Source organism: Erythrolamprus reginae, chromosome 4, assembly GCF_031021105.1.
Source record: "Erythrolamprus reginae isolate rEryReg1 chromosome 4, rEryReg1.hap1, whole genome shotgun sequence".
NCBI lineage: Eukaryota > Metazoa > Chordata > Lepidosauria > Squamata > Dipsadidae > Erythrolamprus > Erythrolamprus reginae.
In genome coordinates, this window is record NC_091953.1 from 83,937,575 (window position 1) to 83,956,399 (window position 18,825).

The following is an 18,825-nucleotide window of genomic DNA, read 5'->3' on the forward strand; positions in this document are numbered from 1 at the left end:
TTGAAATTCTCTGAGGCAAAACAGTGTGGGTTTTTTATTTGTTTGTTTGTTTGTTTATTTAATATTTCTGTGCCGCCCAGTCCCAAAGGGACTGCCGCTCAGACGCTATACTTTTCCGCCCACCCCAAAAAAAAATTAGAGGGAACACTGTTCCCACTGTTACACATACTGTATTTTTCAGAGTATAAGATGCAACTTTCCCACCTAAGAGGCTGAACCTGTGGGTACATCTTATATTCTGAATGCAGCTTTTACTAGGCCTTTTTTCAGCCCTAAAGAGGTGCTTTTTTCATCTCTGCTCCCTCTGACAATTCATCTGAGCCTTTTTACAGTGGTAAGGAGGTGCTAATGAGTGATCCTCTATGCTTTGCTAGCAAGCTATCTTCCCTTTGCCTGTTTTTCTCATTGTTTCTCTCTCTGAAGAGCAAGAGAAGTGTTTCAGAAACTGTTTTTTATCCCAAACCAGGGGATAAAAAGCAAGCACTTGCGTTCAAAAACAGCAAATTAATATGGTGAAGCTGACCAGACTAAGGACTAGCCAGATGAATACCAGGTAGGCAGATTTTTTCCCCATTTTCCTCCCCAAAAACTAAGATGTGTTTTATACTCCAAAAAATACAATATCTATCTTATGAATATTGTATTCCTCAAACCATTATTAAGTAATAGAAAAAGGGTTTTCAATGCCTTAAGTATATGGAATAATTTATAGATTAAAATTGCTAGATCACCAGTCTTCTTTCAAATTCCATTTAAAGGTTTCTTTGGTACTGAATTTAAAACCCTGAAGAATCAGAAGGTAGAGTACCTCAAGGAAATCTTCAGGTGCTAATTTGTCCTCTCTCTAGAGCAGCGTTTCCCAACCGGTGTGCCACGGCACACTAGTGTGCCGCGAGACACGGTCAGGTGTGCCGCGAAGCTCCTAGGGAAGCTCCAGCTGGGCGGGGCGCTGCCAGTGCCTCCGACCTGGAGCTCCCACTCGCAGCTGTCCCCCGGCTCCTGCCCGATGCCACTGCTTCCGGCGCTCTCCTGCTGGGCCCCAAAGAAGGAAGGCAGGAAAAAGGAGAGCTTAATTCTTCGTGCCTCCTTTTTCCCGCCTTCCTTCTTTGGGGCCCAGCAGGTTTGCGCCGGAAAGAGCGGCATCGGGCAGGAGCCGGGGGACAGCTGCGAGTGGGAGCTCCAGGTCGGAGGCACCGGCAGCACCTTGCCCACCTGGAGATTCCCTGGCAGCACCAGGTAGTAGCCGGCAATGCAGCACCCTTTTCCAGTGCCGCGCAAGGAGCTGGGCGTTGGAGTTTGGGGTGGGGAGCGATGAAAGTGCGGAGGCCGGCGCCGCGGCTGCCCCCACCCCCCAGTGCCTCCGCCCCCTTCGCGTCGCTGGCTTCTCGCCGCTGACGCCCGCCCGATCTGCCCCTTTCTCCAGCTCCTCCCGCAGTGGTGGCTGCAACGGCAGCGAGCGCTCAGAGAAAACCTTCTCACAGCAGAGGTCGGTGAAGGTTCTTTGGAACGTCGGGGGTGCGTGCGTGCGCACGCCCTATCCCCCAGCCAGCCTACCCGGAAAAAGCTTTGCCGGCCTCCACAGAGAAGAAAGGAAGAGAGAGAACAAGAGAGAGAAAGAAAGGAAGAGAGAGAAAGAGATAGCAAGAGAGACAGAATGAGAGAGAAAGAGAAAGAAAGAAAGAAAGAGACAGCAAGAGGGGGGAAGGAGGGAGAGAGAAAGAGAGCAAAAGAGAGAGGAAGGAAGGAAGAGAGAAAGAAAGAGATAGCAAGAGAGACAGAATGAGAGAGAGAGAAAGAGAAAGAAAGAAAGAGACAGCAAGAGGGGGAAGGAGGGAGAGAGAAAGAGCAAAAGAGAGGAAGGAAGGAAGACAGAAAGAAAGAGATAGCAAGAGAGACAGAATGAGAGAGAGAGAGAAAGAGAAAGAGAGACAGCAAGAGGGGGGAAGGAGGGAGAGAGAAAGAGAGCAAAGAGAGAGGAAGGAAGGAAGAGAGAAAGAATGAGAGAGAGAGAAAGAGACAGCAAGAGAGACAGAATGAGAGAGAGAGAAAGAGAAAGAAACAAAGAGACAGCAAGAGAGGGGAAGGAGGGAGAGAGAAAGAGCAAAAGAGAGAGGAAGGAAGAGAGAAAGAAAGATAGCGAGACAGAATGAGAGAGAGAAAGAAAGGAAAGAAAGAGACAGCAAGAGGGGGGAAGGAGGGAGAGAGAAAGAAAGAGCAAAAGAGAGAGGGAGGAAGGGAGAAAGAAAGGGATGGAGAGAGAGAGAAAGATGAAGGGAGAGAAAGAGGGAGGGAGAGAGAAATAGAGTGAAAGGGAGGAAGAGAGATTTTTTTGTCCAAACTTTTTTGTGCCCCCCCCTCCCGCTCAATGTTCCCCAGGATTTTGAAAATGTGAATAATGTGCCGCGGCTCAAAAAAGGTTGGGAAACACTGCTCTAGAGAGAAATGCATTTAACCTTTTTCATTGCCAAATGAGACGTAACTCTTATACCAAACATTTCTATAGTTTTATATTCGATAGTAGTGCCTTAATTCAGTATAAGAAAGTACATCTTTCTGGATTACTTTCACTGCAGATTAATTTTATTCCTTAACATTGTTTAAAATCTTTGTGATATATTAACTATGCAAAATGTCAAGAACACCTTGGTTATTAAATAAAAATGTAAGAAATACCATAAATACCAATTTAGATTTTCTGTCACCGTGAAATCTTATTGCTTTTCTTGTCTGTCTAATATTCCTAGAGAACTTTGTCATTCCATTTCTGCTTTTGAAAATACTTGTGAAGTATTCTTATGTTTTTTAAGGAAATTTCAAATGTGTATGTTTTTTATGCATAAACATGTAAAAGCACTACAATTCTCTTCCTGACTCCTTTACCCCATTAGCATCAGCATAAGAATGTGTTCATACAAATATTGTTTTAGATTGTATATATGCATGCCACATTTGAACATTCCCTATGAAAAAGCCTCTTCGAATACTTACTAAACATAGGTTTACCTACAAGTTAGCAAAAAAGGAATTTGTCACTTCTTTCTATCACAATACTCAGCTAATGAACCAAAGGTTAATATAAAGCACCTTCTTGTGCTCATAAAATACTACAAAGTTGCCTGTCTCTAATACAGTATTAAGAAAATTCGTAGGGACACTTCTTGCCAGGTTCTTAATCACTAAATTAAAATTGAAAACTATGCCTTAACGCTTCGGTTCCATTAAAAAATGCTACCTCAAACAAACTGCAGGACATTAAATAAATAAATGAGAGCTGTGAAGAAGTCTAGCTTAAATTGCTTGGAAAAATTTAGTGATTTCAATTTTTTATGGATTTTAGTGGCAATCAGTGCAGATTTTTTGCGGCCCTACCTTGACCAGGAGGCACTCCGCACAGTCACTCACACCATCATCACTTCTCGTCTTGACTATTGCAATGCGCTCTACATGGGGCTACCCTTGAAGAGTGTTCAGAGACTTCAGCTGGTGCAAAATGCAGCGGGGCATGCAATAATGAATATACCGAGGTATGCCCATATTACTCCATCTTTATGTGAGCTGCATTGGTTGCCACTTGGTCTCTGAACCCAATTCAAGGTGTTGGTTATCACCTTTAAATAATAATAATAATAATAATAATAATAATAATAATAATAATAATAATTTATTAGATTTGTATGCCGCCCCTTTCCGCAGACTCGGGCTGGCTCACAACAACAATAATAACAATGTGACAATGTAACAAATCTAACATTTAAAAGAAATGTTATTTAAAAACCATATAACATAAGCATACCATACATAAAACTACATGGCTCAGGGCCAGACTATTTACGGAACTGCTTTCAACCTCCTACCTCATTACGGTCAGTAAGGGCCCACAGAGTCAGCCTTCTCCAGGTTCTGTCCGCCAAGCAATGCCGGTTGGCAAGACCACAGGAAGAGCCTTTCTGTGGTGGCTCCGACCCTATGGAATCAATTGCCCCCAGAGATTCCCTACCGGTCATCCAGAAAGCCGTTAAGACCTGGCTTTTCCAGTAGGCCTGGAATTAGATTGACTGCTTTGAGTGTATGGTTCTTTTTAAGGTATTATTTTATTATTATTATATTACTGATTTTATTATGCAATTTTGATTGTTTTTTAATACTATTGTATTTATCCCACTTGTTAGCCACCCTGAGTTCGTTTTGGAGTGAGCAGCATATAAATACAATAAATGAATGAATGAATGAATGAATGAATAAATAAATAAATACATTTTACTTGGTGGCATGCACCCAAGCAACCTGAAAGCCCTAGCAGGAGTTTGAAATCTTGCTTGGATTTCTGCTCCCTCTTGTCTCTGAGAGCTGGCTGAAAGAACTTCCTGCCAAAGGATTTCAATTTTGTACCTCCTTGGATTTTGGCTGTCAGGCACAGAGCTGAAATCCTTTGGCAGGGAGTTTTTTCAGCTAACCCCCAAGGATGCCAATTGCCAAGTCCTTGGTAGATGGCAGCAGTTTGCAACCTTCTCTGCCAGCTTCCACTGGCTTTCTGGGAAAGCTAGCAAAAAGATTGCAGAGATCATATGACTATGGGATGCTTGGCAAATGGCTGTAAGTACAAAGAGGTTGCCAAACATTCAGATCATGAGGGATGGTGCTAGTTTTGTGATATTTGAAAGTGCTTTACATATTTTGTGATAGTAGAAAGTAATTTACAAACCATAAACTACCTTTTCCAAGACTGTCATTAATTTGAACTATAATAAAGCAAACTGCCTTAGGTTGAGAAATTTTTGTAATAGATTTTTTAAAAAAATTGGGTACTAGTTCTAAATTAAGAAAGCACACTGTAACAAAAAACAGAAAAAAGCTACTCAGCTTCTATTTTGGTTTCAGAAACATGAAAGTCAGGATATAACAACAAGATTGCAACTGGATTGGCAGAAACATGCTCAGGAAATATATCTCCCGTATCGAAGATGAAAGTACTTACTTTATCCTTTTCTAATCCACTTTCTGGGTAAAAAACAGACAGTGAATATTCATAGCCACATCTCCGCAAATGATCTGCCACCAAACTATTACATGCAACAATGATCAATGAACTGCATTCACTAGAAGTAGCCTTTGGGAGAATTTCTCTGCATAAAACTGGATTCATTAGTTCGTGTATGAGCTGCTTACGGAGTTGCATCTGAAACAACAACAAAAAATGCATTACTGTTGTTTTAAACATCCCTCCTGAAGAAAAGCAGGATATATACATTATAACTAGTGAAGTTCTAAATCTGGAAAGGTGAAACTGAATTATGTGTTATAGGTTATGCATAATGTGGTATTGATTTTGTAATACAGTGTTCCCTCGATTTTCGCGGGTTCGAACTTCGCGGAACATCTATACCATGGTTTTTCAAAAATATTAATTAAAATATACTTCGCGGTTTTTCCTCCTATACCACGGTTTTTCCCGCCCGATGACATCATATGTCATTGCCAAACTTTTGTCTGCCTTTAAAAAACATTTTTTAAAATAAACTTTAATGGTGAGTAATAATCTAAATGTTTGCTAAGGGAATGGGAAATTGTAATTTAGGGGTTTAAAGTGTTAAGGGAAGGCTTGGGATACTGTTCATAGCCCAAAATAGTGTATTTACTTCCGCATCTCTACTTCGCGGAAATTCGACTTTCGCGGGCGGTCTCGGAACGCATCCCCCGCGAAAATCGAGGGAACACTGTAATTTACATTAAGGAAAAAGTTATGGTTTGGGGATGTACTTTGGAATGGGTATAGAGAAGCACAAGATGGATATCACTAATTAAATGTTATCAATGTCATTTTACACACTCCAAATTAAAGTTAATGTTTTCATCTGATCTGCATTGAGAATATTTGAAAAGCTCCCTTGAATAAAATGAAAATGCACTCTAATGTTAAAGATTAGGACTGGGCAATGTTTTGGCAGCCAAACTATAATTTGATCAGAGCAAAAGCTTTATGAGAAAAATTGGTAGCCACATCATAGCTATGGGCAATGCTGGAATACTTTGATTTCCACAGCAAGGATTTCTTAATTTCTGTATTAGGGTTAAATCTATGTTAGATGTATACTAGCTTGCACATATTAAAATGCCAGGAATTTAAAATTTATTAATTCATATAAAAGTGGCTAAAAAGAGAACATTTCATACCTCTGAATTTAAATTACTGCATGAATCTTAGATTATAGAATTTTTTTCCTCACCAAAAATGCACTGAAAGAACATGTATACAACCGGTAAGCACATCTTTCTAATAGATATGTGAATCAGTCATCACAACTGTATATCTGTAAGGTGTCACATATTCTATCACTACTGCTAGCAATATACTAAATATTTTAGTATACCAACATCATTTAAAGTATAGGCTACTTAATTTTTAATAAAAAAATTTTAATTGGTATAACTTGGTATAACAAATATTCAACTGATTTTGCCAAAATTAAGACCCAAATTATCCTAATTTTAATCTACTTTAAATCAAAGACCTTAAGTGTGTCCAAAACGCCTCGGTTTTTAAATGTCTGGTATAATTGTTTCCGGAGGTCATCTTGTGACAGAGCTTTAAATTCAGGTGAAGACATCAGAATCTGAGAACAGGAAAAAAATAATGTAATATTTTTTATATCCATAATCCAATTTCACAATAACATACAGTATTTGGCAATATAAATGGACTCCATTAAAATACTAAGCATCATATGCTGAAATCTACATTGCAACATTTTAGAAATTAAATATTTGGAACAATGAGTAATGTGCTGCAGCAAAACAATAAAAATGCTGTAAAGTATCACTCATTTACTACAATTTTCTTTACTACAACTTAAGCTTTCATAGACTAGAATTCAATTTGTCAAATGCAAAGACTTAGATTCATAAAGACTTAAATGATTAATTTGCATAACTGAGCTACATAAATAAAGGTACATATTCATTTTGGGAAGTTAAAATCATAAATAACAATAGTGATAATCAACTCAGTTTAGATCTGAATTTATATAATTATTTTATAGAACAGATATGTAAATGAAAATAAATTAAATACTAAAAGCTTCAATAAAAACAATAATCAGTAAAATACTCGTCATATAATGCCGATGTATTATTTTTATTCATTCGCATCCTACCAAGGGGTGCACTGCTAGCCAGAATGCTAAATTGGGCTTGTCGCCATGGCTCCTGAGTGCTAGCGGGACAAGCACAATTTTGCTTCTGCACCTGTGTAAGTAGCAAAATTGTGCACGATGCTGCAGATGTTCCCTTGTTTTGGCATGCACGGAAGCAAAAAAACTCACTGAAACACGGGCGCACCTGCAGGTCTGTGCACGGTTTTGCTATTTACAGGTGCAGAAGCAAAATCACACTGGCCCCACTAGCACTCACGACCCGCAGCGATGAGTCCAATTTAGCATTCCAGCTAGCAGCACACCCCAGATCTTACTTTTTGTTATTTTTAGTTTTTCTAATAGATGTGTGAATGAATGTCATCACAACTGTATATCTTTAAGGTGTCACATATTTTATCACAATTGCTAGCAATATACTAAATATTTTAGTATACCCAGCATCATTTAAAGTATAAGCTACTGCATTTTTAACAAAAAATTAAATTAAATTGGTAAATTAATTAATACATTAATTAAATTAACTCAGGGCAGTGAACATATCCAACACACCCCTCCTCCTCCTATTTTCCCCACTACAACCCTGCGAGGTGGGTTGGGCTGAGAGTGAGTGACTGACCCAAAGTCGCCTAGCTAGCTTTCATGGCTAACCTTGGACTCATAGTCTCCTGGTTTGCATCCTGGTGCTTTAACCTCTAGACCACCTCTTGGGGCGTTGTGGGGTGCTTAGAACTGGCCCGCAAAGCCACCCTGCAAACAGCAAAGGACTGGCCCACAATGCCTCTGCCAGTGAAAACAGAGCTTAGGAAGGTTGTGTGAACCCCAAACTCCATTTTAATAATAATAATAATAACAACAACAACAGCAACTACTACTAATACAGAGTTGGAAGGGACTTTGGAGGTCTTCTAGTCCAACCCCCTGCTTAGGCAGGAAAACCCTACACTACTTCAGATAGATGGTTATCCAACATCTTCTTAAAAACTTCCAATGTTGGAGCATTCTCAACTTCTGGAGGCAAGCTGTCCCACTAATTAATTGTTCTAACTGTCAGAAAATTTCTCCTTAGTTCTAAGTTACTTTTCTCCTTGTTCAGCTTCCACCCATTGCTTCTTGTTCTACCCTCAGGTGCTTTGGAGAATAGGCTGACTCCTTCTTTGTGGCAATCTCTGAGACATAGCAGTACAGTGGTCCCTCGACTTTCGCGGAAAGGCTATACCACGGGTTTTCAAAACCCGTGGTATAGCCCGCTTCCGCCCCAGCCTCCCAATCCCTCCCCTTTAATTCTGTACGCTCCACTTGAAGCTGAGCCTTGCGGGCGGACAAGACCACCCTAACTTGCCTGAGGGGGGAGGAGCTGAGGGCATTGTTGGCTCAGAGGGACCGCATGCTAATCATGGGGATGGCTTGCAGTCGCTTACTGCCGCCCACTGTCTCTCTTAGTGGTAGTGTCCAACCTCCCAGCTGACTGGCCTGGAGTCCTGGCTTCAAGTCCTGGCCTGGATCCCTCTTGCCTTGAGCTTCCCCTTCCCCTGCCCTGACCCTGACCCTCGTGTTGCTGCCGCCGCCATGGGAGACGCCGGCAGTGAGCGCAGCAAAGCCCCCAACTTGCCGCCCTGTTGCCCTTGCCAGTTCTGGGGGTAAGTAAAACCAGGAATGGAGGAGGGAGGGAGGGGGAGGAAGGAAGGAAGTGAGTGTCTCCACTTCACGGAAATCTGACTTTTGCAGGCAGTCTTGGAATGTATCCCCCATGAAAGTCAAGGGATCACTGTACTGTTATGTCTCCCCTGGTCTTCTTTTCATTAAACCAGCTATGCCCAGTTCCTGCAACCATTTAACTAGCCATTTTTGGCCCTCCGGATCTCCATGTTCACTGACAGAATGCTGCAGGCATCGCAGCTGTAAACAGAGCCTGAGAGGGACCCCCAAACACACAAGTGATGTTGAGCTGGCCATGCCCACCTCGGCCACACCACCAGTTCCCCAAGGTCAAACACAACCCTGATACAGTACATCCCTCAATGAAATCCAGTTTGACACCCTTGCTCTAGACCAAATTGGTTCTCAATTGTAATTGTAAACAACAGATTTTTAAAAATAAGTTGTATTTATCTTTTTAGCCTTCTTCAGCTTCGCTCTCCAGATGCGCTGTATTTTAACACATATACTGTAGCTTTTGGTGGGTACTACCGGTAACTGAATATCACATGTGAGATCCAGCACATCTGCAGACCAGGTTCTGGAAGGAAGGTTGAGTCAGACTATCATTAGAAAGTTGCCAGACTCTAATGCTCTCACTTTATGCATTTTTATACACTTGCTAGATGTATACTCCTGTTTTGTGTTCCTACAATGACCCAGAAAAGCTCTCGCCCATTTATTATTTTTCTATTTTGTATCATATGAGTTTGAATTTATTGTTACATATTAGAGCATGAAGCTTTCTATCACAGTAATTAAATTGTTGGGGGCAATATTCTGATTCTGTAAACAGCTTAGAGAGAGATGTAAAAGCACTCTGAAGCGGTATATAAGTCTAAATGCTATTGCTATAAAAGAAACTAGCAAAGGCCATTTTAATTACTGTGACAGAAAGCTTCATACTCTAATACAGTGTTCCCCACTGCTCTAATATGACAGCAATACCCAAACAACAATAACAATACCCAAAGCAGCATTCCACCCATTGCTCTGCAAAGAACAAAGCAATAAGAACTTTACCCCAGTTTAAAAAAATCATTCCTCCAAAATATCTGCTCCACTCCCGTCTCGTAGACACCACACTTCCTGGGCTACTTTCCCACCCCTCTCCCTCCACAGCCTTGCTTGCCTCAGGGTTTATTTTGTACACACGGGGGATCGGAGAAACGGGGGAGATGAAAACTTTCGCTAAGAACAGACAGACACAACGCACCAAACTCAACACCGCTGCAGAGAAGAACACCGCAATTCCACTACCGAGCCAGCAAAAAAAAACAACCAAAAACCCACCACCAAACAGGCCCCACCCAGGAAGGAATTCCGTCCAATGAGGATGCGCCCTGAATCGCCTCGTTCCAATCCCGCCGTTGTTGCTGTTGCTACCATCAACGATCAGAAGGGTTGCTATCCCGGAATTCTCACGAGAACCCGCGGGGTTATTTTCTAATTCGCGCTTTAAAAAATAAAAAAAAGGGAGGAGCCTTCTGACGACATCAAACAGCGCCGAACGTTCTGCGGAGGAAGGATTTGATTCTTATCTTTTCCGCTGTCTTCGAAACCGGGAAGCTGTACGGCCTCAGGTGAGCTTTTTTCTTTCTTTCTTTTTTTGCCGATTCTCTAAAAGTGGATATATAGTATTTATAGTATTTTGTTTTTTAATGGGAAAAGAGAGAAACAGCAGTGGGAATAAAAGTGGGAATTTTCAACAATTGAATAAGTGAAATATAAGGTTGTTTCTAACCCTGGAAAATCTCTTGGTGTAAAATTCAGATATTTCAGATTATGGGCTATTGAATTTGGAAGTAGCATCATCTGGGTAGCGAATTTTTCCTGTTTAACATTTTATTATGATCATCTGAAATACATTTTCCAATCTGTGCCTTCTATTATCTTTCCTTATATTTATGCCATATAGCAGGTGCCCAAGGAACAGATTATCTCCATAAATGAACAAATTAATACTATAGTACAATTATGTGAAATCTTTCTGAGTTTATTTAAAAGAAATAGAAATCTTTATTCGGATCACATATATTATGTTTTTTAAAAAATAAACTTAAGCATACCTAGTTATAGCCAGGTGAAAAGGTGAGGATAATATTATGCATCCCATCCTCCAGTAATATCTTTTAAAAATATTATTTACATAAATTGTGAGAAATTTTCAACCAGCAACAATATAAAAAGGGTTATTTTTCATAATGTATGTATTTCATAAGTTGTATTGACTGTTGAACAGTAGAATTGATAATGGAATACAATGCAAATATTAAAATTAATATATCAGTAAATGTGAACTGGAATTTATGATACAAATCTCAGACAAGAGCTTGGGAAATAACTTTGTATTGTTGAAATGCTACTTAAAATTATATTTTGTGACTACAGTAAATTTAAATTTTAAGCATTTTCTTTCCAACCTTTACTAATTCATTAATAAAAATACAGTATATATTTAAATTTTCCATTCCTATTGAGGTGAAGTCAATTACAATAATTTTTAAATGCAACTTAAAATAGTATCAAATACCAAGAACTTTAGAGGATTCATTATCTTCACTAATCAAATAAATGCTTTAAAATTTAATATATGTCACAATTTTTTTTTCTACAAACCACTTCTTTTCTAGCTGCATAGTTTTGTTCTCTTTCAGAAGAGGCCATATTTTCATTATGTCGGGAAGCTACTATTTTGTAATTGTAGGTCACCATGATAATCCTGTATTTGAAATGGAATTTCTACCAGCTGGTAAAGTAGAATCTAAGGTATGAAATCTTGTTCAAATGCACAATATATAGTATCAAATCATTCTATCAATTAATCACTCAGGTTCTTTGTTAATTTGATTTTGGAGCTTAATAGATTTTTTATTTGTTGTTATTGAAAATTATTTTATATATTCAAGTCTGCAGCCCATCTCATCTGGATTAAGTATCCTGATGAATATTTATTTGATTTCTGTCTTCCTGTCTACTATATAAATTGGATCAACTTTTATCCCTTAAGTATGTATCCCTTAGTATTAAAGGATATATTTCAGTATGAGTAAATGTTTTTAATCACCCCCTTTTCTCCTAAAAACTACAAAAAATAAATTTTCTAAACTACATACAAGTATTTATGTTAGTATTTGATATTGCATTAGTCTGAATTTATTCTGTTCATAGTTGTATATTATAGTACATATTTTATATTGTTTAAGCAAGTAACTTAATATATGTTGTGCATGGAAAAATATCTAAGTTATTTTATACTTTTTGTTTTCAGTATTTAGAGTTGAGCTTTATTTTTCCTCTCAGGATGACCATCGCCACTTGAATCAGTTCATAGCTCATGCTGCTCTTGACCTAGTAGATGAAAACATGTGGTTAACAAATAATATGTACTTGAAGACTGTAGATAAATTTAACGAATGGTTTGTTTCTGCTTTTGTCACTGCAGGCCATATCCTTTTTTGTTGCAATGTATAAAAAGAACATTTCAGAATAGAGATAGAAAGCCTATGGCCTTTCAAATGTTTATAAACTACAATTTTCCACATTTTTTACCATGAGTAGTACTGCGGGCTGCTTCTGCTGACTGCTGGCAGTTGAAGTCTCACCAACTCAAGCTTGTCTCAGGCTTCTATCCTTCTATATGGGTCAGTAAAATGGCCCAGATTATTGGAGGCAATATGCTGACTCTATAAACTGCTTAGAGAGGTCTATAAGTCTAATTGCTATTGCCATAGTTGCTAAAATAGTTGGCGTATTTAAGTTGCATACAAAAGTCTATAGATTTCTCATCCATTTTATAATATACAGTCATACCTCGTCTTACGAACCTAATTGGTTCCAGGGGCAGGTTCGTAAGACGAAAGGTTCGTAAGACGAAACATTGTTTCCCATAGGAAACAATGTAAAGTCAATTAATCCATGCAACCAAAAAAAAAACCCGCAAAAAAAGGGCGTTCGCCGACTGCTGGGAAGCCGCGCGGCTATTTTAAAAGGTGACAGCCGGGCTGGGGGGCTTCCCAGCACCACCCCGAACCCGGAAGTTCGGCAAAAGTTCGGGAGGTTGCTGGGAAGCCCCCCAGGCCGGCTGTGACCTTTTAAAACAGCCGCGCGGCTTCCCAGCAGCTTCCCGAAGCCGAACGCCAAACCCGAACGTCCGTGTTCGGCATTCGGCGACTGCTGGGAAGCCGCGCGGCTGTTTCAAAAGGTGACAGCCGCCCTGGGGGGCTTCCCAGCACCCCCCCGAATCCCGAACCCGGAAGTTTGGCAAAAGTTCGGGGTTCGGGGGGTGCTGGGAAGCCCCCCAGCCCAGCGGTCACCTTTTAAAACAGCCGCGCGGCTTCCCAGCTGTCTCCGAACGCGGAAGTTCGGGTTTGGCATTCGGCTTCGGGAGACAGCTGGGAAGCCGCGCGGCTGTTTTAAAAGGTCACAGCCGGGCTGGGGGGCTTCCCAGCATCCCCCCGAACCCGGAAGTTCGGCAAAAGTTCGGAGTTCGGGGGGGTGCTGGGAAGCCCCCCAGCCCGGCTGTGACCTTTTAAAATAGCCGTGCGGCTTCCCAGCTGTCTCCCGAAGCCGAACGCCAAACCCGAACTTCCGCGTTCGGCATTCGGAGACAGCTGGGAAGCCGCGCAGCTGTTTTAAAAGGTCACAGCCGGACTGGGGGGCTTCCCAGCACCCCCCTGAACCCCGAACTCGGAAGTTCGGCAAAGGTTCGGGGTTCGGGGGGGTGCTGGGAAGCCCCCCAGCCTGGCTGTGGCCTTTTAAAACAGCCGCGCGGCTTCCCAGCTGTCTCCGAACGCCAAACCCGAACTTCTGCGTTCGGCATTCAGCAACAGCTGGGATGTCGCGCGGCTGTTTTAAAAGGTCACAGACGGGCTGGGGGGCTTCCCAGCAACCTCCCAAACCGAACCCGGGGTTCAGAAAAATTTTGCCTCTTACTAACTTTTTTCGAGTTATGAACCGGCGTTCGGGAGGCTGCTGGGAAGCCCCGCCGCCCGGCTGTCACCTTTTAAAACAGCCGCGTGGCTTCCCAGCTGTCTCCCGAACGCCGGTTCGTAACTCGAAAAAAGTTCGTAAGAAGAGGCAAAATTTTTCTGAACCCCAGGTTCGTATCACGAGTTGTTCGTAAGATGAGGGGTTCGTATCTTGAGGTACCACTGTATATCTCACAAATGTGATTCTTGGTGGTTAAAAATGAAGAGATTCAGCAATACATGGTTCCCTTGACTTTTGCGGGGGATACTTTTCAAGACCACCCACTAAAGTCAAATTTCCGCGAAGTAGAGATGCTCCCTTCCTTCCTCCCCCTCCCTCCTCCATTCCTGGTTTTACTTATCCCCAGAACCCGCAGGGGCAACGCTTTGCTGCACTTGTTGTGGCGGTGGCAGAAAGGCTCGGCTTCAAGAGGAGCATACTAACGCTCCGAAAATTAAAGGGGAGAGATCAGGAGGCTGGGGCGGAAGTGGAACTTTTATTTAAAAGAGCAGGATGGCTGGGGTGGAGGGGAGGAGGAGGAGAGTTAAAACACACAGTATTGTACATTGGGCGGCCCCGGAAAACCTTTGGTATGCAAAAAAACCCATGGAGTATTCTTTTAAATTTTTTTTTTGTTGAAAAACCGTGGTACAGTATAGACTTTTCGCGAATGTCGGACCTGCGAAAGTCAAGGGAACACTGTAATATTTAAATAGATCTTAATGGCATAGAACCACATTACTTGCAGGATCGTCCCTGTCTGTTTCATCAGGTCAGATAGAATGGGGAGATTCCAAGTCCTTTAAATGTTTTCCTCTAACAGAAGAATTTTAGGGTTATTTTACTCAGTTGCCATAGCTTATGGCAGAGTTTCTCAATCTCAGCAACTTTAAGATGGGTAGACTTCAACTCCCAGAATTCCTGGAAGTTGAAGTCCACCCATCTTAAAAATTGGTTTATGATATTCTCCCTGGAATATATTTCTGTGTTAGGAAAATATATTCTATTCAAAAGGCTGTTTTTTAATATTTTGCTGCCTTTTTATATATAGGATTTAAATTACGTGGCATGTAGCTTTAGCCAGACTGTATGTAAATCCTTAAAAACACATTTGTTTTCTTAACTTTTGCTACATATGAGATTTATTATGCTTCATGATGTACGACAAGAAGATGGAATCAAAAACTTCTTTAGTGATGTCTATGATCTGTATATAAAGGTAAAAGCTATACAGTACCTATTTTTTCTGTCATACAATGAATTGTGTATTAAATGGGAATTTGGTTTAGAAAATAACCTGCAGGTAGTTCTTGACTTGCAGCAGTTCATTTAGCGACCGTTGAAAAGTCCAAGGCACTAAAAATTGTAAGTTATGACTTTTTCAGAATTACCACCTTTGCAGCATCCCCAAATTCATGTGGTAAAGATTCAGATGCTTGGCAGTTGGTTCATATTTATGACAGTTGTTGTGTCCCAAGACCATGTGATTACCTTTTGTGACCTCCTGACAGGCAAAGTCAATGGCAAAACCAGATTCACTTTACAATCAGGTTACTAACTTAACAGCTGCAGTGATTCAATTAACAACTGTAGTAACTAAGGCAGAAAAATGGGTGGAAACTCACTTAACAAATATCTCACTTAAGAGAAATTTTGGGCTCAATTATGATTGTAACTTGAGAACTACCTGTATTTGGCTAAAATACTCACTTGCCCTGTATGTAGATTTATAGCAACCAGAGTTGGAGAATGTAAATTGTGTACTTTAATTCTGTTTCGTATTATGAAAAAACATTACTGTTTATGGTAATTTTGCTTATTTATTGATAGGCAGTGAAGGCCTAGCATACTTGCATGACAGATACGTTAAACTACAGCTTTAGCTTTGAAAAACCTACTGTTCTGGAACAGAATGTTCTAGTGAATTCAGTAATGTTCTATTCTTCCTTTATAGGTTTGTCTGGTAATAGGGTAGGAAGAGAATGTGGAGGAATTCTCTGGAATATTCTGTTCTCAGAATATCAGTTTAGCATTGATCTATGAACTGAATGGAAATGTATTTCAGTCAAAATTGTTCCAGGAATTAAAATCAGTATGATAGATTAGATAGTTAATGTAGATCAATAATCTTTGAAAGTTCTCAGAAATAAAAATAAGTCTTCCTGGAGAAGAAACAAGGCATTATCTGTCTACTTTTCCATCTAAAACTAGTATCAATCATTAATGGTAGGTTGCTATAAATTTCCAGAACATTAGGTCAATTCCAGACCAAATGATTTAATAGAAGTCTTCGGGCAAATTGTTCTTAAACTGTTCTCTCTATATTCTTCCTTTCTTCAGTTTGCAATGAATCCTTTTTATGAAGCTAATTCTCCAGTTCGATCCACCGCTTTTGATAGAAAGGTTCAGTTTCTTGGAAAGAAGCATCTTTTAAGTTGAATTATTCCATCTGTAACATGACATGAAAAACCTATTGAGTGAAACAACAAAGAACAAAATGTTTAGGTTTTACAAAGTAAGAAAACTTCAGAAGTCCAGCAATTTCTCTATCAAAGCTGACAATATTAAATGTATATACATGCATATGAATGTAAATGCCAAAATAAATGCTAATATATGTCTTGGAATTTTCAAGCACCATTTACTAAATGATTGATAACATAGGCCACAATTTCTGGGAAGTTTTCATTGTAGAAGAGGTTCGGTTCAGGGCTAATGTATGAAGGTAATTAGATATTCAACTATGAATTGAAAAGAAAAGTAATTAGGGTGTTTATGAAAAACTAAGTACTTCTAGTCATGAATAAAGTTAATCTGCTGTTAGTTTGATAAGCTAATACAGATGGTCCTCAACTTACAACTGGTCCTTTAGTGACTATTCAAAGTTATGATGGAACACACACCCCTCCCAAAGTTACAGTTCAATCCTGAAGTTCTGTCTCCTCCAGCCGCATGGCCATACTTAAGTCACTTGGCAATCAGCCTCATTTATGACTGTTTGCTGCAAACCATGACCACAATTTATTACATTTTTGCCAAAAACCCACATTTATTTCATTTTCAGCAAAAATGCCCCAAATTGAACAATGAGTTCACTTAATGACTGCCCTAAATAAAGGTTGTAAAATCAAGTCAGACATGTGCTACCTGCCTTATGACCAGTACAGTGTTCCATTACATTAGTAAGTTGAGGAATTGCACTTGCAGTGAGTGGGACAATGAGCACATCTGTGCAGCTCTGTGCAAGCAAGGCGCATGTACCCTGCCACTTGCACAAATAGAGCTGCATGTGCATGCATGCTTGCCTACCGTTCACATCGGACCAGTCCCCAAAGCTGGAAAAGTGGGAGATCACTGATATAGAGTGTATTTTCATATATCTCTCAGTTGTGGCTGTGGGGGGCTTTTACACAGGTTCGCCTGGTGTACCAGTTGTGGTCTTATTTGGACAGGGAGCCTCTTCTCATAGTCACTTGTGCCCTCATCACCTCAAGGTTGGATTACTGCAATGCGTTCTATTGGGGCTACCCTTGAAGAACGTTTGGAGACTTCAACTAGTCCAGCATGCAGCTGCGCGAGCCGTGATGGGTGTACCTAGATACCACTCTGCGAACTGCACTGGCTTCTGATTAGTCTCCAAATGCAATTCAAGGCATTGGTTATTAACTAGAAAGCCCTACATGGTTTAGGACCAGATTACTTACGGAATTGTCTTCTGCCTCACATGTCCCAGTGACCCATTAGATCGCAGAGTTGGTCTTCTCCGGGTCCCATCGGCCAACCAACTCCCTCCCAGAAATTTGTGCCACTGTCACTCTCACCTTCCGAAAAGCATTGAAAACACACTTATGCCAGCAGGCCTAGGGCTACTGAGCAATAGTTCTTCGCTCCAGCCAGTAGCATGAATGTGTAATTACTGTATGCTGTTATATTGGGTTTTAATATGTTTTTATTCTATTATTGGGGTATTTTAAATTTGTAATTATTTTATTGTTGTAAGCCGCCCTGAGTCCACTAGAAGGGCAGCCTATAAATTTGAAAAAATAAAATAAAATAAAAAATATATGACTTGAATACCACTTTCTCTTTTCTCTGAACATATATTAGTAAAATAATGTCTTCAGACAGAATTGCATACCTTTATGTATAGGAGGTGGTCACGAGGTTGCTTGGCTCTCATAGCACATTAAATATTTTATTAATTCCATCTTTATTACAAATAACTCAAGGCAGCAAACCGATATACTTCCTCCTCCTATTTTCCCACAAATGAGGTGAACTGGGCTGAAGGAGAGTTACAAAGTTATCCAGTCAGCTTTCATGGCCAAGGCAGGATTAGAATTTAGTCTCCTGGTTTCTGTCCTGCCTTCATATTTTCACAAGCATAGGTTATCTCAAAATGAATGACATCCAGAATTTGCAAGTGGCAAATTCTGGCAGCTCCAACTATTGTGTGTGCTTAGGAATAGAGATCCATTAACTTCTATTACATAACTTTCCTATAGAGAATATTTCACTGCCTAAATGGACTGGATGGTGTAATAGCAAATTAATTGCTTGAAAATAAAAGTTACATTTTGTTCAGTATTTTCTATAACATGCATTAAATCTCTGAATCCATTAAATAACTGTCAAACTAAAGATATAGCTTAACTGTATTTCAGTTTACCAAATAATTACCGTATAATTTCCATATAAGATGCAGCTTAGGTTTTGGGGAGGAAAATAGGGGGCAAACTACCTACAAGGCAGCTTCAGCACATTATTTTATTGCTTGGTTAGGGCTTAAATAAACCTATTCGGAGAGAGTAGCAATGAAAGAGCCTGCAAACTTAAGAGCTGGGAACATCATTAGCAGCTAGTTAGGGATGGGGGGGGGAAAGCTTCAAAAAAGGCTACATTCGGAGTATAAGATGCACACAAATTTTCAGCTTCTTTTAGAGAGGAAAAAGGGGCATCTCATACTCTGAAAAAATATATTTATAAACAAATTTAAATGGCTTTGCAT

General features: G+C 40.2%; 2 protein-coding genes across 11 annotated transcripts in view; one reads left to right on the plus strand and one right to left on the minus strand.

Moving 5' to 3' along the window:
- The window catches only part of OFD1 (OFD1 centriole and centriolar satellite protein), a 45,158-nt gene extending 34,877 nt beyond the window's left edge, over positions 1–10,281 (minus strand). The window contains exons 1-4 of one of the 9 annotated variants that reach the window (XM_070750798.1): positions 10,157–10,281; positions 6,510–6,611; positions 4,976–5,176; positions 3,855–4,040 (exon numbers count right to left, since the gene is read on the minus strand). In XM_070750798.1, the coding sequence (XP_070606899.1) occupies positions 3,855–4,040; positions 4,976–5,176; positions 6,510–6,605 (483 nt within the window). In that variant the 5' untranslated portion in view covers positions 6,606–6,611; positions 10,157–10,281. Of the gene's footprint in view, positions 1–3,854; positions 4,041–4,975; positions 5,177–6,509; positions 6,612–9,869; positions 9,965–10,062 lie in introns of those variants that run through there. The other 8 variants (XM_070750795.1, XM_070750796.1, XM_070750797.1 and 5 more) reach the window with 8 other exon arrangements.
- Positions 10,282–10,301: 20 nt separating this feature from the next.
- Positions 10,302–17,891, plus strand: TRAPPC2 (trafficking protein particle complex subunit 2). Of its 2 annotated transcripts, none has more exons than XM_070750805.1 (5): positions 10,302–10,429; positions 11,504–11,615; positions 12,150–12,294; positions 14,951–15,036; positions 16,158–17,891. In XM_070750805.1, exons 2-5 carry the CDS (start codon positions 11,523–11,525, stop codon positions 16,254–16,256), a joined length of 423 nt encoding a protein of 140 aa, XP_070606906.1. In that variant the 5' UTR covers positions 10,302–10,429; positions 11,504–11,522; the 3' UTR covers positions 16,257–17,891. The 2 variants fall into 2 exon arrangements, with proteins under 2 accessions (XP_070606906.1, XP_070606907.1); XM_070750806.1 differs by having other exon boundaries at positions 10,344–10,429; positions 11,480–11,615.
- The last annotated feature ends 934 nt before the right edge of the window (positions 17,892–18,825 follow it).

Bases quoted from the DNA above. Each gene is read 5' to 3' on its own strand.
- TRAPPC2 (XM_070750805.1), top strand. From the start codon at position 11,523: ATGTCGGGAAGCTACTATTTTGTAATTGTAGGTCACCATGATAATCCT. The intron at 11,616-12,149 runs GTATGAAATCTT...TTTTCCTCTCAG, and splicing joins CTGGTAAAGTAGAATCTAAG to GATGACCATCGCCACTTGAA. The intron at 12,295-14,950 runs ATATCCTTTTTT...AACTTTTGCTAC, and splicing joins TGCTTTTGTCACTGCAGGCC to ATATGAGATTTATTATGCTT.